The following is a 26,024-nucleotide window of genomic DNA, read 5'->3' on the forward strand; positions in this document are numbered from 1 at the left end:
GGTCAAGTCATTAAAGTTTTTCCTTTGCATCATCCAACCAAGAAGGAGATGAATCCCAAACCTGCACAAAAGGTAATGAAGATCCTTCTCCAGCTTCTCTCTGTGGTTGCTTGTGCCACCGAAGGGCCCCTCCCTTTGTGCCTGCACCCAAGGGAGAAGGGTTAAGGCAGTTGGGAGAAGATAATGTTGCTTGAACAAGAATTAACCCTCAGGCAGATTTACTCTTGAGAACCCTTAAAGTTAGATGAGTTTGCAATCTAGCCTGGTTCCACTGCCTCCAGCACACCCCATCATGATCTGCAGAGCACTAACTACTTACTGTGTACCTACAATGGGGCGGGGATAGAGTGAGAGCATGCACAGGGTCAATGGCATAATGCTCTCAGATAACATGCACTCTTCTCCAAAGCAGATACACTCTACTCCATAATAGAGGAAACATGCAGCCCAAATAATTTAAATCCAAATTCTCCCCATGGACACACATGTTGTATTTGTGTTGGCATCTCTGGGAGCCACACATGCATCTGTCAGGGGAGAGTCTGGCCAATAGTTCTGAGTGGCTCATCCATATAAAACAGAAGTGTCAAACCTCAGCCATGACCCAGACTAGCCTATGTCTGTTGCTCTGTGGTTTCTTCATTCTTCATCTGACTCAGGAAAGGGTAGCATTCAATTTCTTTGGAGTGAAATGCAATTTCAGACTTATTTGACATAGACATTTACAGGATAGGCTTCTGAAGAACCAATGGCTTTTTACTAAAAACGATTTACCATCTGGCCAATTTACACTATTGCTTTTCCTCAAATCATTCGTGGCCTTCATTTTCCCCTCTGGGGCATGGTAGAAGGTATTTGCTTTATTTCTCTTAAAATAACACTGTAAATCTGGGAATTGGGAACTGTGGCCTGATGGGGTTTTTTTGTTTTGTTTTTGTTTTTTAAAGGATCATTCGGGTGAAAAAAACTGAAATATTATTCCCAGCAGAGAAATTATTTTTTTAGATAATTTGATCTAATATGTTGGAAGCAATTATTCCCCCCATATGTCTCTGAAACAGCATTACAAAGAATGTCCTAGTTTTGCGACTACTTAATAAGCACATGGGTAACTTCATGCATATATATAGTCTCACTGAGTCCAATGGGACTGTTCACATACATGGTTACATGCTTAGGTGGTTGCAGGATCAGGCCCTATATCCCCAGTCTTGCAGTCCTTACTCGGGCAAAAGTCCCACTGATATTGTTAAGAGTTTTATGCTCTAATAAATTTGTTAGTCTCTAAGGTGCCACAAGTACTCCTTTTCTTTTTCCTGAGGAAGAATTTCAGGATTGGATGCTAAAAACCTTGCCTCTGGCTGGGTCTGTTTTTATTTTTCTTACCAATTCATTTTTACTATATTTGGACATAAAATTATTTCATTCTATATGCCAGTGATGATAAACTTTTGTTTCCAATTAGCATTTATTGGATGATTTCAGTCAAAAGTAAACCTAGTAATAGACCCCAAACTGTGCACTCCATTACTTGGTCACAATGTGGTTTTTCTCCTTAGCTTTTCACGAGCCTTAAATATACGAGAATGTTGAAAAATGAGGGCCAGATCCTCAGCTGGTATAAATCAGCATAGCTCCTGGATCCAGTCCAGAATACATTACAATTAAAATGTCTCTCATGTAAATGTCTATTCTTCCATCAATACAGACATGAACCTGACTAGCACAAATAGAACTAACAAACACAGGGCAAGTGGAAGAGTGCCCTTTGGTTTTCAGGTGCTTTACACTGCTTCTGATAATTGGATATGAAATAACCTGTCTAGCGGTTCTTATTTCTTGTGATAGCTCACCAAGCAGAATATTAAAAAGGAGATAAAACATGGGTATAGCTTGGTTGGTAGGGAGCACCTCTAGCAGTAAATGTTACTTTTGATGCGTTTTGTACCTTCTGGTGTGCGCTGGATCGAATATTTGTCAGTGGTTTTTACAGCCTTTGTTAATATTTTGTATAGCTGAAATAACATGAAAACTAGTCTTTTGAAATGCTTCAGTTCCTGTTTGGTGGAAATACGATAAAGAGAACAGATCCTCCATCAGGTTGGCCCTGCAAAATGTTAATTTTCACTCAGGCCAGCAAAAAATGTAAATATAGATACCAAGTTATTAGCTTGAGATAAATTCTGGTCCCCTTAGTCACTTCAAGTAACACCTGACTTCAAGAGCAGTCCCATTGAAATGAATTAAGCTATTTGTGGAGTAAGGTGTTATTCAAGGTGAGAAAGGGTGTCAGGATCTGGCCCTTTATTTGGGCTCCTGTGTAACCCGAATACATAGCCCAGGGGTTTGATTCTAATCTTACATGCACAACTGTACTATGAAATGGTATAATTGAAAAGTGAATCATGCCCCTTTTTCTTCCTTCACAGGACAGATAAATATTGATAATATGGGGGAAATAAAGAAATGCGGAATAATTAGCAATAGCTGAATATTGAGAAACAGTCAAGCTTATTTAATTACAGACCAGTGAAAGCTGCACAGGTTCAGCAAGATCTAATTATGGATCAAATGTGAATTTCCTTTTTCCTGGTGAATTTCTTTCTCTTCCTCTGCTTATTTACACATAACAAATGAAATGCTATTATAGGCTGCAAAGAATAGCTGGAGTGGCTGTTTAGTACTGGGAGCCACTTACCTCACCGTTTTCTGTTTCTTCTCTCTTTTAGGATAATGGGCCCACTCAGAGTCGAAGACCAGTGCCCTATGCTCCTGGAGGGAGCCCCAGTGACAACAAACAGATGTTGAACTTACAGTACAATAATCCAACGCGACTCTATCCAAATAACAATGTAGAATCCAGTTTGCCAGCACAGATGAGTGGGCTCCATATTGCTTCGCCACACAGGTGTGAGAAAAGCTCTGATCGTGTGATTATGTTGCTAACAGTTAATGATGGAATTTGACATTTTTAAATAGCAATTTATATAAAGCGTTAAGCTTTGGATGGGGGTGGGGGGAAGAGGGTGTACATAACAGGTCCCCCCTCTGTGCCTTGTCTCTAAAGGATAGACGTCTGGTACAGCACAGGTAGGGTGCACTGGCTTTTGAGCGCAAGCTGCAGAATTTTAGCTCTGAAGGTTCCTGGTCTAATTTTGAATATTCCAGTGAAGATGGCAGCCATCCCACATTCATGGGGACCTTGGGTTCTTGGAGCTGAAGGTTCAAGTTTCTAATCAAAATGCCATATGGGAGCAGAAGTCAGTGTTTGTTTATTTTATGTAGGTCTATGCCGTTTGTCGCTGATGTTTGTGTGCCCCTTATGGCACTCAGTACAATACATAAGCATGTTATACCAAGGTAGCTAGATATTTATTATTGTTTGTATTATCATAGCGCCTAGGAACCCCATCATGGACCAGAACCCCATTATGCTAAACGCAACTAAACAGCTTTGCTACAGCAAAAGTTCTCTTCATGCAGTTTAGCTTATGTTGCCATAACATATTAGTATTTTGGAAGTACGAATGATTGGCTCCATCACATAACTGAGCTACAATGCAACCAGTCCAGTGATGGTCTATAAGCAAGAATGGCTTGGTATTTGCATCTTTCTCTGTATTCAGTAAAACTGGTCACCAGTCTATACGTTTGAACATTCTGACTGGCCATTTCCTTAAAAGGAAGTTTCCTACTTGGAAAAACCATATTTTTGTCTGAAAATGGTGCACCTGTTATGCTTCCAAGTATCACCTAAACTAACTATAACTGACAGATATTGGCAATAAAATCATTTTCTCTATTTTTTGTTTATTTTGTACATTTGACAACACCCTGTGCAGAGTCACTCTGATCGTTTCCTCTGTATAGCCAGTTACTCTGTTTTTCCTTGGACAAAAAAAACCCTTCTGTACATGAACCAGGGTAAATATTTTCAAAGGCATCTGTAAAAATAAAATCAGAACATGCTATTTAATGGGGTTCTGTCAGCTACTGTTGGGTTTTTTCTTTATGTATTCAATTACATACAAACAAAAACAATTTGACAGTTGCCCTTCAATGTGGACTTCAGATGGATTTTTATAACCACTTCTGTTAACGTCCGCAGACTCTCCAGAGGTGGAGGTGGGCATGTTATTCTGTGCTCACCAGAAAGGACCAGGGCCAGTTTCAGCAAAAGGCTTCCTAGAGCAAACGAGGGTAACATTTGTGAGAGTCTGTGGGCCAAATTCAGTGGTGCCAATTACACAAATTGTAATTTACACATGCTGTACTGTCAGTGGCCAAATGGCATAAATTGCACCAATTAAGCATTTAGTAGATGAGCAAATAACATGTAACTGAGTGTTGGGGGGGTCAGACGGGATGTAGGTGGGAGGGCAAACAATTAACAGGAAGCTATGAAATAAAAGCAAGATCTCCCCCACCCTGCCTATCCCCATACCATTCCCAATTTACATGTAGGATGCCAAGCTGGTGTGGATATCAGGTTGGCTGAAGTTGTACTTTTGTTTTGCCTTTCCACTTAATGCCAAACTAGTACATTTTACTCTAGTTCATCAATTACAGCCAGGCATAGCCTTTTCTGACTGACACCCATTGTATAACTTACCCCATCATTTATATCACTACTGAATTTGGACCCTACTTGATTCAGATCCTTTTACAGCTAATGGAACTGGATAGGGTAGCAATCACCAGATGAGATCCCAATGTGGGATGATGCTAATGGTCCTGAGTTTGTCATAAACTTCAGTATCTTGTTTTAAGGAAGTGTTTGTCCACCAGACACTTATCAAAAGTTTTTGCCCCATAGAAACTATGATTGCTGTTGTATAGTGACTAGTCTTCCAAGTGAAGCTTTGGAGCAGATTTTGGGATTATGGTTTTCATACAAAACTAAATCCAATAAATTGATACATCTATAAATCTAGGTGAATGCAGCAGTTTGGCAGGCTGAGGTATATTAGTGTTTATAGAAAAGAAAACACTTTTTTTTCTAGCCACACACAGCTCAGCTGAATAGCTGAAACTTTGATGCAGCCCAGCTTGCATACTGGAGTATCTTTGTTTGAGGCTGTTGGTAATTTATGTCACATACTAGTTCTGAACTAGGAAAAATGCCCATATTAATTCCCAATGGTGAAGAACCTTTTTCAGAATGTGGAGTACTGTGTGTCTGTACTAATTCACACCTGGGGGTGATGAGCCAAATTCTGCCCTCTGTTACATTCGTACAGCCACATTGACATTAATGATGCTGAAGTTGTTGAGATGGCACAGGAATCACTGAGAGCAGAATTTGGCTTTGTATACCTTGGTTAAAAACAGGGGGATTAGCCTTAGTGATGAGTCAGTGCATTTGTGCTTGATTTTGAACGCATTCATAGGTTCAAAATTGGGTCATGAACTCAGTCTTTTCCAAGTATGTGATTTGCCTGGATTTGATAAAACACAAGTTTACTCCCTAGTTGAAAACACATGACTTGACGGTTGACAGCACTATAACAAGGTAGTGAGGGAACTTCAGACATGCAGAAAGGACACCAGAGCTACTGGCACAGAATCTGCAGAGTCAGGTTCAAATCACCGATGGTAGATGCTGCAACAACTTGCAGTCCCATGTCCACTCAACGATTCTCAGCAGCAACAGCTCAGCTCGCTGACTCAAGATTTCATGGGCATCACAACCTTCAGAGAATTATGCATAGATTGCTTCATGGCTTGCATAATTGTTTCCCTAGAACAGGCTTCCCTATAGGCAGAAAAACATTGCAGGAGGAAAGGGAGTTTAATTGAAAATAAACTAGAATGTAATGCATGGATGAAAACGTTTAATCAAATGCAGACTTGTTTAGTGACACACACAACACCCGGGGCAGTTTGAAAACCTTAAACCCCATGGAGTACGTGGTACACCCTTCCCTAATTAGTTGTGGATCTTGTTCCTCTACTGTATATAATGGCATTTCCATCCTTGTGACTAATCCAGTCCTGCCACTGCTGACTTGATGAAGAGATCACTAGCTGCCCATTAGAATGATAGAAAAATCAAGTCCTGCTTTTCAGATCTTGCAGGTTTAGCTTTGAGTTCCTAAGTTTCCCACCAACAACTGCACGTTCCAAACAGAAGTTGGGCACAGCAGGAGTCTGAGATTCAGATTACTTCCAGAAAATGCAACCTTTTGCATTGTTGAAAGTGAATTTTGTTTGATTTATGTACTGGCATGAATGCAATGCTGATGGGGAGACAGTGACTCATGATGAGTAAAATGTGTTATGCTGTCTGACAGGGATTAAGAGCTCTGGCTATTTTTATTGTTTTTATAAAGATGTGCATGGCACTTTACAGACAAGTAAGACAAAGTCCCTGCCCCCATGTGCTATATTATGCTATCAGGCCCCAGTTCAACAAAAGCATTTAAACATAAGCTTAAGACCTACTCTGTTCAACAATGTGTGTAAGCATTTGCTAAAGTCTCTTTGAAGTCAATGGAACATAAGCATGTCCTTTTAGAGCTTTGCTGTATTAGGATGGATTGTTGAATCAGGGCCTTCATTACTATATATTGTTTGTTTCAATTGCACACAATATTGTGCTAGGTGCTTTGAACATAGGCAATCCCCTGCCCCAAAGAACTTACAATCTAAACAGACAATGTGGGATCAAAGAACATGGGAGAGAATGTGATAAAATAGGACGTTTGGAAGGTGTTTTTTTTAATTTGTTTAGTGGTCATTTTTGTGGGCCTGGTATTTTTATTATTTTTTTAACACTTGGACTTTCTTGGACAAATACCATTGGCCTTTTCACTGCAGAATAATCCAGAAGGAAACTGGATTAGAAAGGTGTGTTCACTGGAGATAACATCATATCCACAAAAAGAACGAGGAGTACTTGTGGCACCTTAGAGACTAACAAATTTATTTGAGCATAAGCTTTCGTGGGCTGAAGCCCACTTCTTCAGATGCATGCAGTGGAAAATACAGTAGGAAGATATATATACACAGAGAACATATAAAAAGGGGGGTTGCCATACCAACTCTAACGAGTAATTGATTAAGGTGGGCTATTATCAGCAGGAGAAAAAAAACTTTTGTAGTGATAATCAGGATGGCCTATTTCAAACAGTTGACAAGAAGGTGTGAGTAACAGTAGGGGGAAAATTAGCATGGGGAAATAGACCTAAAAGTCTCAATTATTCAACAAAAAAAACTTCAAAAACAGACTCGAACGAGAAACGGCAGAACTGGAATTAATTTGCAAACTGGACACCATTAAATTAGGCTTGAATAAAGACTGGGAGTGGATGAGTTATTACACAAACTAAAAACTATTTCCCCATGCTAATTTTCCTCCTGCTGTTACTCGCACCTTCTTGTCAACTGTTTGAAATGGACCATCCTGATTATTACTACAAAAGTTTTTTTCTCCTGCTGATAATAGCCCACCTTAATCGATTACTCTCGTTAGAGTTGGTATGGCAACCCCCCTTTTTTCATGTTCTGTGTGTGTGTGTGTGTGTATTATCTTCCTACTGTATTTTCCACTGCATGCATCTGATGAAGTGGGTTTTAGCCCATGAAAGCTTATGCTCAAATAAATTTGTTAGTCTCTAAGGTGCCACAAGTACTCCTCGTTCTTTTTGCTGATACAGACTAACATGGCTACCACTCTGAAACCTGTCAACATATCCACAGGGGCTGTGGATGGCAACAACAAAAAATACGCCAGATGTAAAGTCATTTAACGATGGATGGATGGCTTCCATGGCACTGAGTCATTAGTTTAATGAATTTTTTCAGTACATTCCATGTGTGGCACAGTAATTTACAAAGCTTTTTAGCAGCTGCCCTTTTTCTAAGACTCTTGGTAACTGGTCAAGTCTTAGTTATATTGCACAATAGAAGAGCAAGCAACGTACTAGTTTATCTTTCATGGGTTGCATGTTTGTTTCCCTAGAGCAAGCTTTGCTGTAGGCAGAAAACATGGGAATGGAGTATTTAATTAAATCTCTGTGAAAATAAATGTGGATATAATTTATGGGTGAAAAAGTTTAATGAAATGCAGACTTGTTTGGTGAAGCACAGAACATTTGGGGCTGCTCATAAAACTTCCAACCCCATGGAGTTCACCCATCCCTAATTAGCTGTGAATCTTGTTCCTTTCCTGAATGCAATGGCTGCTTACCATCTGATATTGCTTTGCTTTTAAATAGTGCCGACCCATTAAAACCTCTCCCGAGAAGCAGAAATGGGATTGACATGGAGTCAGATGTGTACAAGATGCTCCAGGATTATGAAAAGCCAGCTTCGGAGCCTAAGCAGTCTGGATCATTCCGGTATTTGCAGGACATGTTAGAAGCCGGAGAGAATGGTAAGGAAGACAGCGTCTCAGATTGTTTGTACATATGGAATTTTCCAAAGAGTCCCCCAAGCCTCCTAATTCTTATGGTCCTCTATGTCAGTTTGTTACCTATGAATATAATATGCCCTAAAGAGGGAAAACCTACATGTTTCAACACCTTCTCTTTTTCTCATGAAAGAGTCAGTGGGTCAGATGCTTGTCACAGCTATGCTGGAGCAATCCTGTTGACTTCAATGAGGTTGTGCTGGTGTAACAGGAAGAATTATTTGTTTTTATAATCCAAAGATACACATTAAAAGCTCTTCCAAGCTTGGAACATCAGTGCTTTGATACTAAGATGACTGCTCTCCACAGAGGTAGCTGTATGGTACTCACTCATCAGAGTAGGCCAGAGCCTGGCTTTACAACACTGAGCAGGTTGTGGTACAGTGCAACAGGAATGGCTGGGAGAATTTCTGCTGACTTTGCCAGAATTACGCTGGGGAGCATACAATGAAGAAGAAGCGGTGCCACTCTTTGAACCATAGCAGAGTGTAGTCACACATCCCCCTGCAGCTGTACCCAGCTACTCTGATGAGTGGGAACAGGATATGAGGCGAGAACCCTGCCACTCTCTGCCCATCTACCGCAAGAGCTGGCTCCAGTGCTTGCTGCCTGTTACTGTAGTATCTGCGCACCTCAAATCTTTAGTATATTTGTCCTCATAACACCTCTTTGATGCAGGGAAATGCTGTTATTCCCATTTTACTGATGGGAAACTGAGGCTCAGAGAGGTTACGTGACTTGGTAACACAGGGATTTGAACTCTCCTCTGCCAAGTCATGGGCCAAAGCCTTAACCACTGGACCTCTCTTTCTTCATCCTTCCTAGCTATGTCAGGGGGCTAACAACACCAGACAGCCCCCACCCAAGCTGTGGCAGAGGCACAAGTGAGGAAGGTCTCTGCATTGTCTCCTTCACATTACACACACGAGCTGGGACAGCTGAAATCTGCTGTGATGCAGTGACACTGATCTTAAGTATGTGGAAAGAAATGTATTGAACTTGAGAACAAAACCACAGCCTTGCTTTCATCCAGCCCAGTTTGGTGTGTCTGGACCACTTGAAAGAGATTAGTGCTTGAGGCAGAGCTGTAGACATCTACGTAAAGCATTTGGTGTGTGACTGGGCAGGAATGTCTTAGGTTCAGTCTTTGGGATACTTCAAAGGCTGGATTTTGACTCTCCCACTTCCACAAGTTCTCAAACAGGATTAGCAACCTCCTCTGCACTTCCATTGTAGAGAGCTTGTTCACACATGCTCCTGGCACTCCAGTCCCACCGGCCACAACCACTTCAGCAACTAACCCAGCCAGCAACCTTCATCTTCTTTCATTGCTTATGTGGATGCTGGGAAATGAGATTGTGACAGTGTGCAAAGGTATTACCTGGTCACTGGCAAACCTCTGCTCAGATTTTTCGTGTTATTGCACAGGTGTGCGTATGTTGGCTGCTTGCCTGTGGAAAGTTTAGACTCCACACTCTGGGCTGAGCCACATCATCCCTTGAGAAAAAGACCTGGCTGGCTGCCTCTATGTAATTCTCTACGGAATCATTCCACTGGCCTGGAAAGCACTTTGAAAGGAAACTCGGAAACTGGCTGTTCTGGTTCTTGTTGTTTTCAAGCTCACCTTCTTTGTGCCGAGACTTGGAATGACTGGACGTAAGAACACGTCTCCAGCAATAAATGCTCCAATGGCGGTGAACTCCCAGAGGGCAGGTTTCAAACCTGGGTACCTGAACGCACAGCCCAGATTAGCATCTGTGTGCTTACTGCATCCAAACTCAGGCTTTGGGCATCCCATGGAAGGTGTCCAAGTTTGCAGATTGGATACACACGGCGGCTGTTTTCCTAGAAGCATTCATACAGATGTAATAATTTAGAAACAATTGGGGGCATAATTAATAGAATATCAGTTGCCTATTTAAATAAATGTATGCAGTGTTGTTATAGCCATGTTGGTCCCAGGATATTAGAGAAACAGGGCGAGTTATGAACCAACTTCTGCTGGTTAGACGGACAAGCTTTTGAGCTTACGCAGAACTCTTCTTCGGGTGCTGAAGACCTGAAGGACAGCTCTGTGTAAGCTCAAAAGCTTGTTTCTCTCACCCACAGAAGTTGGTCCAATAAAAGATCTGACCTCTCCCACCTTTTCAATTTAAATAAGTGGCATTTACATGAACAGACATGATACTGGGAGTCAGAGGTCTCCGTTCTACTTGCAGTGCCACAGTCAGCTTCCTATAGAACATAACAAAGCCCATAGTTTAGCTGAATGTTGTCCACTCATCTCAAACCTTACAAAAATCGTGAGCCAGACTGCAAAAATTATGAGATTGTCTTAAAAAGCCACGAGAATTTAAACAATAAATGTTTTGTTCACTTTGTGAGTTTTGGGCCTTTAGGGTTTAAATTTTCAAGCTTTTCTCTGCAAGAAGACTGATATTCCTACATTACTCAAGGAGCTGGGACTTTAAGGAAAAACAACTACTATTGCAAGGCTTAGAATAAAATTGCCAGAGTTTGGTAACACAGCTTTGTTGTGCCTCAGTTTCTCTGTATGTAAAATTACTGCGAATATTTTCCTACCCCACTAGGCTATTGCGAGACTTAATTCATGACAAGCAATATCTTGTACCTACTGAAAGCAGTGGTGCAACTTCCACTGGTGAGCAGGATTGGGCCCAAATGTTTGCAAAGGCATTTGAGAGCCAAAGAAAAGAGGTGCTACAGAGTGGCCCAATGTTATTTGGTGTTTGGGCTGGCAATCTCTCCGCCCGCCACATTGTGGCCATGGCTGGCTGGAACAGAACAGTTTCTGCACCCCGCCATTCCAAAGCACTGCCCACTTTGTCCGTATCACTGAGACCAGGTCTGGCCTCGGGAGGCAATGAAGGGCGGACAGGCAGACAATTCCGGGTTCCATCGAATATCACTGCCTTGTTTTACCATCATCGGGTTACTGCCAGTCCTCTGCTGTAGGCAAGTGGCTCTGAAGGAGCTTGTGGGAGCCATAAAAACATCATCCGTGAACTCTAGGCCTGAGAATAAGCTATGACCTTTGGGAAAATCAACTTTCAACCCTAGCAGCCGTTTACATTTTGTAGGCAAGAAGAAGGGCCAATAACTTACTTTTGGAAAAGCGTGAAACATGAGATTAGCCATGGTACTCTTAGGCATAGAAGCTCTATTCCATTCTAGGCTGGCAGGGCAAATGCATGATTATCTGGCAGTAACAGCAGGATCCGATTGTGCCTTTGGGTCTTTTGACAGTGCACAACTGTACGTACCCAAGAACCTCATTATTGGGAGGAAGCGAGTAGAAAGTGCTGGAGTTGAAGCTTGTAAATGACTATTGTCTCCTCCCCTTCTTCCATCCTCTCATGATGAGACGTAACTAGCACAGTGGAGCCTTTCTTTTACAAGATTTTAATAGGGTATCTTAAAAGTGCAACACCATTTAAAAAGATTTTTTTGAAGAACTGCCCCTCCCCTCCCACATGGAGTTTATTACAATGCCAACCTCTGGTAACATGGCAACACAACGTTGTCAGAGTCTGGAATTACAAAACTGATGACAGATACCAACCAAATGGTCAGCAAGCTGGACAATTCATATCTTGATTCTAGGCCAACACCGTCCTTTTTTTCTCTCTTACTTTACACCTGGTTCTGTTCTCCTAGTGATTTTAACATGAGGCTGGTGAATCCCTGACAAGTTTTGCAGCCACAGAACCAGGCCGGGGGCATTGATTGTTAAGTTACTGGTGTTCATTTTGTAAAGGATTAAAAATGAAATGCTCTCTTCTGCAGAGATTCTGTCAGCATAAAACTCATAGGAATTAAAAATTAAACATTTTAAAATCTGAATGTATTTTTCTTAATTTAAGCTTCTTTTGCATTTCATTCAGCTTGGACGGCAGAAATAGACTAATCCCTTTCACTTTGGGGTAAATTATTTCACTTCTGGGTTCTGGTGCACTAGGGAAATGTTATTGTATTGGGGAGTCTCAGTACTAGATTCCGTTTAAGAGATTTAGGTTCATTGTTGTTTTTGAAATGATGCCGTTTTTTTAAAATTCGTATCAGGGTTCTTCAGATCTTCCTTTCCCCCCTTTTAAAAATAACTACAAAAAAGAAGAAATGTGCATTTTGGGTCCAAGACTAGTCTACAGTGTCCCTTTAAAGGCAGAATCTTCGTAGTCTTAGGGAACCTGGTATTTCACATGAAGGACTGGGGATATGGAAAATTTTCCTGCCAGAAGCAGTGTTTTCTATTTATGATGATTGGCCTCACACTGTGCCTCTAATAAGAAGTGTTTCCTGCTGGGAATCTGACAGGATTTGTAAAGAAACATAACAGTTGCCTCAATGGGTGCCCCTCAACCATGAAAGATGAGCCCTCTAACCATAAAGCATAGGCAAGAATGTTTAGTTAAAGTTAGTAGCTGCCTAGCTGAGGAACATAAATTATTGTGGGGCTCTGTGTCCTTTCCCTGAAACAGAGGGAAAGGATCTAGTATTCTGGTGAGAGTTTTGAAGATCCTACCTTGTTTTAAAATCTCTCTATCCCCACCTCTGTCAAAATCATCCCAGTTCCCTAGTTTAGGAATAGGAGCAGCTTCAAGTGTAGGGTGATATTTTAAAAGCTGGCAAATGAATATATGAATAGCTCAAATACAGTATCTCTAAGTGCTGTAAGGTCTGACCTTGTGCGCGATTGTGTCAGTCCATGTTCCATAGAAAATCTCAGCAAACGAGTTTTGCTTGAGTCCAACCAAGCACACTGGAGGTCTCTTTGGCTTAACAAACTCAGTGGGTTGCTTGGGCAGTCAGTCGCACATAGAGCAAGGGGATGTCTTATTCCAAGTCTTCTGAAATCATTAACATCGTGTTTTACTCATGGGGGGCTGGGAGGGAGTTTGGTTTTCATGATCTTAGTTGTTTGATTGTAAAATCATAAGCCCTATCATGCTTTGGCTCAGTGTCAATGGCTAAGACTGTCACCGTGCAAAGACAGAGAAATGATTAAAAGGCCCTCCACAACAAAATCCCTGACTTTGGAAGGGAGACAGTTTTTTTGGGTCCTTTGCTCACCTCTTAATTCTATAATTGAATAGCCTTCTCTACATTAAAGGCAAAGAGTTTCTACAAGGATGAAAGCACAATCATGCTGGTAACTGCTGGAGCTGAAATGCACTGATCTGTCTTTCTGTGTTGAAAGCAAATCAAGTTGTCCTACCTGTTATGTCCTTATTCTAAAAGAGAAGAGGAGGTGCTTCTCTCATCCCCAAATCATTTGGGAAAATTAATTCTCAGCAAAAAGAAAGGAAAGCACCACTGTGTAATGCAAGTCAGAAATATACTGTGTGAATCTGTTTATAACAATAGGGACACGTTCATTAAACAGCCTGGAAGAATGATACCCTGATTGATTAAAAATGCTAAGAATAAACTTCTATATACACAGAATTTTTTAAAGCTGTATTAAGCACTTTAGGGCAGAATTAAAGCTATTAAAGCTCCAAAGTAGCTGTGTGGTGAGTACTTATTCCTATTCAGCACAGAACGTAAGCACATGCTAAAGTCCCATGGAGGTCGATGAAATTTAAGCATGTGCCTAAAATTAATCATATGCTTAAAGTTCTTTGCTGAATGGGGGCTTGGATAAGTATATTCAAAATTGCAACTGTGATCTGGTGATCTCTATCTGATGATAGAGGATTCTGGAAAACCTCACAGTTAGTCATGTACGTTGTTAAGTTTTACAGTTTTGGCAATATGTACATGTATCCGTGTGAGTGAGTGTATATATTATATATATATAAACACTCACTATATGTATACACTCTCTTGCTATATATATATATATGCGCGCGCACACACGTATGAGAGCGTGCCAGTTACTATGCATAAAGCTTTCATTGCTTCCTTTTAGTTTGGCTGATCTCCGATGTAAAACAAAACTTAATGCCAAGAAAAAAGTCAGCTTCTAACATTCTGATTTACTTTTGTTTTAGGCTCACAAAAGTCTTCTGACTCACGACAGATGTAATAAAACAAATACATCTCCTAAGAAAAACAATGCACTTAACTGTGTTATTGTTTGGTTTATTTCTTCTTTTGGTTTTCCCTGTGCTTCAAAAGGTTTTAATCTTTTTCTCTTTGACTGGTTATAGATATAAAAAAACAGTACATCTAATCTTACTCAGATAGAACCCACTCCCTCTGTTCTGCTCTTCTATGATTTCATCAGTGTGCTTCTCTCTCCCCATCTCTGCTTCTTAACTCCCAAAAAAATCTCTCAAACAAATTCAGCCCTGGTCTGTTTAGATTGATGGTGTCTGTTTAAATCGTTGAGGATGTACGATTAAATGGTGATGTGGTAATCAATGGTTATATTACAGCCATTTCATTGCTACCATTCTGAGCAGTTAGTTACTAACCCTGCTGGCTTCATTATGATGTACAATGGATTTATGTGAGGCCTATCAGTGTTCTATGAACTTAAATGCTGAACTTGCTAAAGTCCGATTGGTCCCACCATTTTCTTTGTTAAGCAAATTACAAGAAGAGTTTTCTGTTGCAATATGTATATCATGTTTCCCCAGGCAGAATCATCACATTTCTCCTCTAAAATAGAGGTCAGCTTTTAATCTGTGTCTTTTCAAAACTCTTGGCAGGTGAAAAACTCGACCGGCTGCCTGGCCCAAGAAACATCAAATCTCCAGTATCAAAACTCGGTGGTGCCATGTCTGGATTGCAGATGCTTCCTGAGTGCACCAGATGTGGAAATGGGATCGTGTAAGTACATGATCTCTCCATAGCATTCGAGGTCAATAACAACATGCAATGGAGCAGGACGATTAACGTCGTCACAAGACCTCTATTGTGGTATTCGTCTATTAGAAGTGGCTCTATTAATATTTACAGCAGAGTCCTCTAAGTCTTCCAATTTTTTGCTAGCCAGACCTGTGCACAAGATAAAAAATCGGAATAAGGTGACATTCCCCAGTACAGTTTGGGTTGCCTTTTCAAGACGCAAAGAAATATGACCAGTGCCGTGATGTATCAGTGATTTCTACTGAAGTGCATGCTTTTACCATGCTTATTGTAATATACTGGCCTAATGCATGTGAATGGTCCCAGAAATTATTACAGCCCTTTATTATCCCACAACAAACCGAGATCTCATTTGGCTCAAGTGGAAGAGGACAGTGTTTTTCATGCTGAAGCTCCCACTGTTGCAATGTGGTATGCAAAATACAGTCATTTTTACCAGCACGTCATTTAGAGCGAGTTCAAGCGGAGCTTGCTGACAACATAGTAAAAGTTCCTGTGCACTGTCCATGTTCATGTTTCCATCATTCTTATCACAGGGGAAGTGCAGTGGTGAGAGATCTCCCAGAAATGGCTTGCGTAGACAGTCATTTTATTACATTAGCATGTGAAAGGGCTAATGCTGTAGCCTCCCGGCTCTCACAGACAGGTCTCCTTGCCAACATCCTGTCTGAATGTGGATGCTCCAGACCAGTGGTTCTCAACCTGCAGCCTGTGGGCTTGTAGCTCACAATGGTAAATAGGTTTAGAACCATTGCTCCAGACCCAGCGTCATGCCAAGGCATGGGGTAAGGAATTCAGGCTGTGAGGCAACAACCCACAAGTGTAGGAAAGGGCTTACCATGTACATCCCCTTCGAGTCCAATTCTGGAAGGTGCCAAGTGTCTCCTAGGAGGTGCAGGGCACCGCCCCGCACACACCGTTCCCCCCCCCCCCAACAACCTTGAAATCAGCTGAATGTTTGTTGATCAGCATCTGTGTGGTCTGCACTGTATAGAACGGGAAGGAGACATGGTCCCTAAACAGACAGACAAAAGTCAACAACGTGGGGGAGGCAATATCTTTATTACAGAAGTTTATTAGCATAAGTTAGTCCAGTAAAAGATATTCCCTCACTCATCTGGGCTCTTGAGGGGTGGGGGTGGAGGGACAGCCTAATGCTGATAGGCTTTAAGAAAAAAATGGGTTTTCAAGGAAGGCTGTAAAAAAGGAGCAGATGCAGAAGTGCCACACTGGGATGGGAAGAGTGTCCCAGGCAAAGGTGACCATGTGGGAGGTCCTGTGGAGACAGGCATGGGAGAAGGAAGCAAAGAGGAGGATCAGGTGAGAGGTGTTGGTGGGGTAAAAGAAGCTGGGGGGACCATGATGGAGAGGAGAGTTGAGCAGCACCTTGAAGCTGAGGAAAACTCGACGCAGAAGGCAGTAGGGAGCCAGTCCAGGGCTTCAGGCACTGACATTAACAGGGATTTTGCTACTGACATCAGTGGAAGCAGGACTGGGCCCTTGAAGGAGAGGTCAAGATGATCAGAGCAGTGGCTGAGGGAGAGGATTTTCACAGTGGATTTTAGATAGCCAGCAGGGGGAACAAGGTGGGTATTGGGGACTGAGGCAGAAGAGTTTGCAGGGGTCAAACGATATCTTCAAAATGTCACTAAATGCCATTTATTTTCGTGTTTCTTTGCTATGATGGGCAGTGGAACAAACTGCTCCAGAGTGCGCTCGCTGTTGCTTTTGAGCTTGGTTTGTAATCCATCTTCTCTCCTACACTCGACAGAGGGACCATTGTCAAAGCTCGGGACAAGCTCTACCACCCAGAATGTTTCATGTGTAATGACTGTGGCCTAAACCTGAAGCAGAGGGGATATTTCTTCATCGAGGAGCAGCTGTACTGCGAAACACACGCAAAGGAAAGGGTTAAGCCCCCCGAAGGATATGATGTTGTCGCTGTTTATCCAAACGCGAAAGTCGAACTTGTCTAAGTGCATACTCTATTCCTGGAGAGGTCATAAGGCAACTCGCCCACCCACACGCACGCCGCTAGTTTTAAAATATGTCTGTAATCAACTCCGATTACTAGCGTTTCAGTAAAATGCCTATTCAGAGATAAAGCGGTTTACACTGGGGATCTCAAGGGGATGGTGTTGAAAGCATATTAACAGGTTTTTTCCTTCCTTTTGACGTTCTGCTTTTGGGTTGTCATGCTGGGTTTTTAAATAAGTTCTGCCATGGCTTTGTCCAAGATCTGTGCAAGTACGGATTAATTTTCTACTATATTTCATATAAAACCAGTATTCTTTTTTTTTTCCTCTCTCTCTTCATTTTAAAATGTAAGGAAAACATTTTAAAAGCTCAAAGGAAATAAGGCACTTTAACAAGAGAAACTAACTTTTATTGCATTGCTTTAGATCCATACCTTTCCGTAACACATTGCTCTGTGACTGAGTGCTAAAAAATTGAGACCAGGTGGAAGCTATGTTCCTGCAATACAGCACAGTGGTGGGGTGGAAAGAGTTTCAGACAAGATCTTATATTAAGCAGAGATGACTGTCCTGGGCAAAAATGATCTTTTTAAAAAGTAGTCACCTTGAAATTCACTAGTGCCATGACATGGCATTGACCTGATCTGCAGATCTGATCCAGGTTTCAATCAAAAAGGCACCGTGTACCTACATTCTGCTATAAGGTTTGCTTTTCTGTTTGCTTTTAGTTCCTGGAATTCTCTGGCATCTAATGCTTAGGGCCCTGAAATAGTATTGCTGCCTGGGGGATTCCTGAATTGGTCTTCAACTCCTATGTTTGACTGCCTTGTTCGCCCTCCTGCGAAGGGTGTCTTTGTTTTTGTTCATCATAGGTCTGATCTAGCTTTTGCTGTTTTCAGTGGCCCCTAGAATTGTACAACGGCTCTTAAAACTACCTGCCATTCGGGCTGTCTGTAATTTCACAGCTGTGGAACCAATAGCAAAATCTGTGAAGAACTTAGAAAGTTGCACCAGACCTGTTAAATGCAGCTGCTTAGCTCATTCTTCCTGGTCTAGAGTGAGTGGGAGCAGATTCAGACCCACTGCTGCTCAGCACAAACCTAAGCCATTAACAAGATTTGTTTTCCCGTTTGTTTTGAGGAAATGTTTGGTTTTGTCGGGAGAGAGGTTTTGTTCTGGTGTTTGGAGGATTTTATTTTCCTTGGGCATCCTGCTGGAACGGCATCTGACATCCAGTATTGGCTGAATGTTGGGCCATTTGTAAGCCGTGAGCTGAGATTTGTCTGCTTGACTACCACTCATGCTAATGGAAGCCATGTGGCCAATTTCCCTCATGCACCGCTTTGGAAACCTTACCCTGCATTACCAGCACATTAAAAATAAGAAGCCTGGAAACATTTTTCTTTTAGAAAGGTCATGTGTGCTGCTGCTGATCTCTCCCACTGGAAGAGGCAGTAGGATGCAGTTGCCACAATAACCACCATACACTAGGCTCCCCTATGAATTGAATTTGCACTTCAAATAGAGAGAGTGCATTCATTGAAAACTGGTGGACTATAGTTCCCCCAACTCGCTTTGGGATCAGCGGGGGTTGGAGACACTCTGCTTGCTGGAATATCCGAACTTTGAACCATAGACGTGATTTAAAAACCAAACAGAAAACAAATCAAATTTTTTCTGTATCAGAAAACCGAACGTAGAACTGCATGGTTGCCAGGGTTACCGTATCCTGGTTATAGTTCTGGTCTTTTTCTTAGCAATTAAAGAGCATCAACAGTAACTCTGAGAAACACAAGACCTCCCCTTGGCATTCCACACAGCTACTAGTAAAACATTCAGTGCAAACATTCAGTTCCGTCCTGGGCAGATCATAGGTTTTGATCACTCCCCAGAAAAGAATGTGTTGTGGTTTGAATTGTACAGTCCAAGACAGCATTATTTATCAATATCAGAATGAGTTACTATCTGATGGGGGGGTGCTATTTCTGCCTAGGAGCAGTAGCCCCTTTCCCCTACTCCACTCCCTCAGTGCAGAGAATTGGGAGGAATGCAAAACATGGCACTCTGATACACAGCTGCCTCTTCTGGACAGGCACAAAACAGTATTGATGGGGCAACCGGCCTGCCCCTTTCTCCTGTCTGTTTTCCCTAAAAGGGTCTGAGAAATGTGGTCTCAGAAGAAGGTCAGAAAAAAAGATCTGTTGGCTAGTGTTAGGCATAGAAGTCACTTGTAGAAATCGTCCTTCCTATGGCTGCTACATCAAACTGTGAAACAGAGAGGCTGTGAGGGTTTGAGTGGCATATTCTTTATTCTGTTTGACACTATGATGGATCACAGCAGGGAGGTTGACCTGCTAGAGTGGGACACATGGTTAACCCTGTATTGGTGAAACTGGTTGCTGGCATAGCGCTGGTATTCAAATTTTCCTAGTGCTGAATGTGCTGCAGTATTGGCAGGCTGCATGAGAAGCCAGGGTCAGGAAATCCTGAGTCCAGATGCCATCTAGCAGCAGCGCAGACAAGTCTCGTAATTCATAAATATAAGGCTGCTACTGTTCATGTATGTCTAACTCATCTGCAGGAATTTTTCTGATGGCAGCGTGAGGGCATCTCTCTGTGTGAGAGAGTGAGGGTCATTCCACCTGACAGCATATCCATTCTCGCTTTTGTTTCATGCATTCAGTGGATCAGTGATTACAGTGGTGCTAGTGGAAGTGAGAGCCTAATAGCACTGCTGAAAGCTTGACATTTTGGTAAATAAGGGCTGGCTGGCTGGTTTTTGTTTTTTTTTTCTTCACAGTTATGCAGTTTAATCCTGACCAACAATGCACCTTCCATGCCAGGCCTGAACTTCCCCCAAACAAAAGTTACCCATCCTGCAGAATGGTGAAGTAGTTTTATAATGCGATTTAGACGGTAGCTTGTGATATGCTCAGGATTTGAACCCAGAGTTCATCCCAAGAGACAAAAGGCTATGGCATTGATGTGCTGTCCCTTAGCCCCATGTGTTTCTCCTGGTAATGGAAAATACCTTTCCCCCTTTTATATCCTGTGCTCACCATCAAAACCTGCATCAGGTCTGTAAATCCATCCACACCCTGGCTTGCAACTCCCTTCAATGAGGAGCGGGTTTAATTATTAAGGTACAGGTAACGTAAGGGGGTTCTGTCACATAGATAGCTGAGTCTAGTTCTCCCTTTACATATGCTTAGCCTTTTTTAAAGAGTTGGACCATCTGAACATAAATACTTTGGACAACTGTAAATGATTAGCTGTACTACTAAACTCCTAATCAAGTATAAGATATTATTGCACTGTGTTTGCCCGCCACTACTGGAAGCTTATTACTTTGCAATTGTCATTCACGTTCATTTGTACTTAGTTTTTTAACCTTGTACATTACTGGGCCCAGGTTAATTGGTTATAATATGTTTTGTGAAGTGGGTGCCTGCCTTATCTGTTTCTGGGGTTTGTTCGGGTTTTTACGTGCTGATGTATCATTGCTAACAATTGATCTCTTTGCACTTTGTCTATAAATATTACTTGTGGTTCATTTCCTCTAGTTTTATTGCTCCACTTACAAGTCCATGTTCATTTTCTCATGTGCCCTTTAGCTAATTGTCTGCTAAATGAGAAGTCATGGTAGTCCAGAACGAGGAGAAAAAAGATATGGGGTGTGCTACCAGTCGTGCCATAGGCTTCCTGTGGGACCTGAGGCAAGTCTTTTAACCCCGCTTCCTGCCTTAGTTTCCCCATGTGTAAGATGAGTGTAAGACTTCTTCACAGGGTTGTTGTCAAGCACCTTGACATACTCAGATGGAAGTTGGTAAGGAAGCATGAAGTATCTTTTTAATCAAACACCAAGATTTAAAACTGAAAAGTCATTTTCCCCTATTGTAAGTGCCCTCTCTCAGAAACCCATTGTGTAATATCATCAGATACGGGACACAAGCATGTAAGCCCATTGGATTTGCTTGACTCAAAACAGACACTTTACATCCTTCTGGTTTCCAAAGAGAAATAAATAGTCAAACATCCTCTTCAGGCCCTTACCCATTTTCTCATTATTCAAATATTTGTGGTAACAAAGAATGATAGTTAATGCATGTGTAATGATAATCTGATGGGGACCTGGCAATAAGTCGGAAGCATAGTGACATAGAGCAGAACATGGACATTTCTGAACAAACAGGCTTGAGTGCAGGCTTGAGTACAGGCTTGACTGGGCAGAAAGAAGTGTACTACGAGACTGGCCTACCTAGCTTTTCCAAATGTATTATTGTGAGAACAACGTAATTGTCAGGTTGAGCCATCTATCACTTTCCAGCACCTGTATCTTCTGTTCAGCTCATTTGTAAGGCGATTTTTCACACTGCAGGTGTCCAGCATACTCTTCAGATATGTTGTAACACTAACATGAGGCACACCTTAGGCGTTCGTAAATTGCTTCATTACCCTTGTGTTTGAATGTATATATCAAGCAAACCATTCACTTAGGCATCCTCAGTGGTCTCATTTAGCTGTTATATAAATAACAATGCTGGCAAGATCTGACCTTAGGGATTCAAACTTACCTCTGTTTTCATTTGAAAATAAGTTCCCACAAATCAAAATTTCCATACACTTGTCTCATGGCGCTCTTTCTTATGAGTAATCAACTCATTTGCTCCCCTGAGTAGCTTAAAAACGGAGCCACCTCACACAATAATATCCTGTGGTAAATTAGTTTCTGGACTGATTCCATTTCGCTTACATTATTTGTCTTGTAACAAGTGACTAAAACCAGACTGCTGTTCTATCTGCCTTACCAGGCTAGTGACAAAAATGAACCTTGTAAATACCGCAAGTGTCTGTTAACTCTATTATTTAACTCTGTAAAGCATTTGGGGGAGAGCATTTGTATGAAATACAAAATAAAGTGGTACTGTCAGTTTCCTGTCTCTCATTCATTATAGTTGAGTTGTTGCTCTGGACTTTCTCCAGTTTGTCCACATCTTTCCTGAAATGTGGTGCCCAGAACTGGACTCATGTAAGCCTTGGCAGGATCCACCCCAAGAGAAGCGTCCTGCAATGCCAAATGGAACAGATCAGAATTGCAATGGAGTTTTTGCTGAATGAACTATTCTGTGAGATCCCCCTCCCCAGCTCTAACATATGCTGGCTGCCCACAGCGCAATGTGGCCATGGGCACCTCAGCCATTCCCCCCTTTTCCCAAAAAGAATCATGCATCGGGGTCTCAGAGGGGAATGGTGCAGGAGATATTCTAGTGGTTCCTACATTACTCAAGGTTTTCGCTAGATGAGCCTAGGTTGTTAGTTTATCAAGCAATGAAGCTTCCTGTTGTCCCATTAGGGCATGCATACTGTATGCATATTATTCCCACGGTGTCCAAACACAGTGGATACAGGGTATGCCATTATATAAACAGAAGGTACATGTTCTTAGTGCAGATTTCTTTTGGGAAATAATGTTATTGATTTATTGTGTTTGCAGTGTTGTTGCAGTTGTGTTGCTCCCAGGATATTAGAGAGACAAGCTGGGACAGGTAATACATTTTATTTGAAACTTCCAGGTGTTGGTGGAAGTTTCAAGCTCCACATAGCTCTTCTTCAGGCCAGACCTAAAGAAGAGTTCTGTGTAGCTTGAAAGCTTGTACCTTCCATCAATAGAAGTTGGTCCAGTAAAAGGTATTAACTCGCCCACCTTGTCTTAGTTATTGATTTATGGCCATATTATTTCTTAAAGGGTACAGTATTTTTGTGGTATGGGAGCAAAAAGCCTCACGTACGCAGTGGGATTAATGCTGTTTGAATTTATATGCACGTAGTTTTTATTCTTTTTGCAGAAGAGCTATCATTGCTTATGCTTCCCTTCCAGGCAAGCACCCCTATCATCTCTGCAAAAGGAATGGATGGTGTGTAGTTGGATTAAGAACTCTGGTTGTGCCTGTATTGCAAACTCATTCTTATCTTAGAGATGACTGTGGACCTGAGTCTGTATGTAAGCATCTCTCATTGTGTTTAACGGGATTAATTGACTGAGTGAAGTTACTCATAGAATCATAATGAGGCCCACTGGAAGGGGCCTCATTAGCTCATTAAGTCCAGTCCCCTGCACTGAAGGCAGGACTACGTAGTAAGTAAACCATTTCTGACAGGTGTTTGTCTAACCTGTTTTTAAAAACCTCCAATGACGGAGATTCCACAACCTCCCTAAGCAATTTGTTCCAGTGCTTCACTACCCTGACAGTTAATTTTTTCCTAATGTCCAACCTAAACCTCCCTTGCTGCAATTTAAGCCCTTTGCTTCTTGTCCTATCCTCAGAGGTTAACGAGAAAAAATTTTCACCCTCCTCCTTGTAACAACTTTTTATGTACTTCAAAACTCATATCAAGTGCCCCCTCCCCCCCTCAATCCTCTCTTTTCCAAACTAAACAAACCCAGTTTTTTCAATCTTTCCTTTATAGGTCATGTTTTCTTGACCTTTAATCATTTTTGTTGCTCTGGACTTTCTCCAATTTGTCCACATCTTTCCTGAAATGTGGCGCCCAGAACTGGACTCGTGTAAACTTTGGCAGGATCCACCCCAAAAGAAGCGTCCTGCAATGCCAAATGGAACAGATCAGAATTGCAATGGAGTTTTCGCTGAATGAACTGTTAACTCTGTGAGATCCCCTTCCCCACTCTAACATATGCTGGCTGCCCACAGCCCGATGTGGCCACAGGAGTACCCCAGCCATTCCCCCCTTTTCCCAAAAAGAATCATGCATCGGGGTCTCAGAGGGGAGTGGTGCAGGAGATATTCTAGTGGTTCCTACATCACTCAAGGTTTCCGCTAGGTGGGGCCAGGAGACCTCAGAGAGCCAGGTTTACTGCCTAAAGAGCTGCTTTTTGCTGCCAGAGCAGCTGAGAGTCAGGTCCAGGATAGGTTTCAGAGTAGCAGCCGTGTTAGTCTGTATTCGCAAAAAGAAAAGGAGTACTTGTGGCACCTTAGAGATTAACAGATTTGTTTGAGCATAAGCTTTTGTGAGCTACAGCTCACTTGAGCGGTGCTGGGGTAGGTGTCACTCCTAGAGAATTTGGTCAGAGATCCTTTTCGTCAAGAGATGGTGGCTCAATTATTCTGACCATCAAGTTTCTCATCTGTAAAAGCACCCTGGATGGATATGAAGAGATTTACCCACAGTGAGGTTTAATGTGCACAATACCAGACCCCTTTCGCTGAGGACATTACACGAACTCAGAAGGTTTTGTAAGGTCCTGCCTCAGCTCCCTGTGATTCAGCCTCACCCACAAGTCTTTTTATTTTGTTTACAGCTGTAGATATTTTAGCACAGGATCCAGATGGAGGGTTTTATTTGTGAGGACACAATATGAAGTAAGAAATGTGCAGATGCTGGTTATGGCTGGTCGTAGCATTCTCTGATCTTTACTACTGGGCTTTGAAAAGGGCAAATCTGTTTACATGTAAAGATAAATCAATCAAAAAGGTTTTGGCCCTAATTCCAGGTTCACTCACAAGAGTCTTGGTATCAAGATTCACCTTCCCAGGCTGTCAAGTGCAGTAGGATATACACATACACGTAGAGAACGAATGCAAGGAGCATCTGATCCACCATTCTCAGTGCCTGGATGAGGCCCATCGCTGTAGTCAGTGCTGGAATAGATACTGAGTCTCTCAGTAGCTCTGATAATCTAGAAGTGGACAAAGAAATAGGTGAGAACTACCATGTATCATTGTGGACCCACAATCCTTCTCCGAATTATCTGGCATGAAGGCCACTTTGCTCTAACCTGCAAAATCACTACAGATTGAGACTGAGCAGCGACTGTCCCAAGATGGCTCCTCTCTTATGCAGACACATGCTGATTGGAGCTATATGTTGATTCTTTGCTTTCGCCTTTTCTCCAGCTGCCATTACAATTTTGATTCAATGCCCCTGGGCTTTTTGGTACAAAACTATAATTTTTTCCTTTTGGCCGGAGCTCATGTCTTGCCTCTGCCCATATTAACTAGTACAAAAAGCGAATGGAAGCAGTCAACAGCTGCAGCCAAGCTGAGGGACAGATGTGAACATGTTTCTGGTCCTCACAGGCTGAGTACAGAGGGCCACTTTGGCTGCCGCTATCTACCATAAATGTGTTTTCTCCTTTCAATCTACAAGCTGGCTTTAAGGCCCAGCAAAGTGATCATCTGACAACTGTTCAGGGCCCTGTACAGAATGTGTTAGTAGTCTCAGTCCAGATCCTAATGGACAGCTGTCCACATCCCATAAAATCATTGCTAAAGTTGGCACCATGTAAGTCTTAGCAAGGAGGCAAAGAACTGAATGGGCATAAAGACCAAACTGTCCTCAGCACTGTACTTGCTCCAGAGCAGATTTGAGGCACACGAGCAGGGCTGGGTGGGTGGCAGTATTTCATATATCTATCAAATGAACAATCAGGAAAAGTGAATTCTTGGTGTATGAAACAGCATTGGATTCCATTTTATATTTTACAGTAAATAATTAGGATGACTAGAGGAAAAGCATCAAGCAGAAAATATAGGGACCTCCTGGCATTGGCACACATTCAACCTGGGGTTCAAATCCAGTGGCAAGCAGGCTTAACTAACAAGGGCACAGATCCAGATACTTTGTCACCTGCTTAAAACAGTGCAAATTATAAGATTAAGGAAGATTTGGCATGCTTGCTAGCTAACATAGTGAAGGACATTTTCTGGAAAATCTTGCTTGGGAAGAATTTCTGAATGTATGTGTAAGGCAAAGGAAGAAAAAAAACCCAAACTACGAGT

The 26,024-nt window shown here is 42.0% G+C and overlaps 1 protein-coding gene across 1 annotated transcript in view; it reads left to right on the forward strand.

Annotated features, from left to right (window-relative positions):
• PDLIM4 (PDZ and LIM domain 4) overlaps window positions 1-22,159 on the forward strand; it is a 96,000-nt gene extending 73,841 nt beyond the window's left edge. Inside the window, exons 4-7 of the mRNA XM_038412989.2 lie at window positions 2,730-2,908; window positions 8,220-8,377; window positions 15,091-15,211; window positions 17,022-22,159. Coding sequence (XP_038268917.1) covers window positions 2,730-2,908; window positions 8,220-8,377; window positions 15,091-15,211; window positions 17,022-17,226 — 663 coding nt within the window. The 3' untranslated portion in view covers window positions 17,227-22,159. The remainder of the gene's footprint in view (window positions 1-2,729; window positions 2,909-8,219; window positions 8,378-15,090; window positions 15,212-17,021) is intronic.
• Window positions 22,160-26,024: the final 3,865 nt, after the last annotated feature.

The sequence above is a fragment of the Dermochelys coriacea genome, chromosome 8 (genome assembly GCF_009764565.3).
Source record: "Dermochelys coriacea isolate rDerCor1 chromosome 8, rDerCor1.pri.v4, whole genome shotgun sequence".
Taxonomy (NCBI): Eukaryota; Metazoa; Chordata; order Testudines; family Dermochelyidae; genus Dermochelys; species Dermochelys coriacea.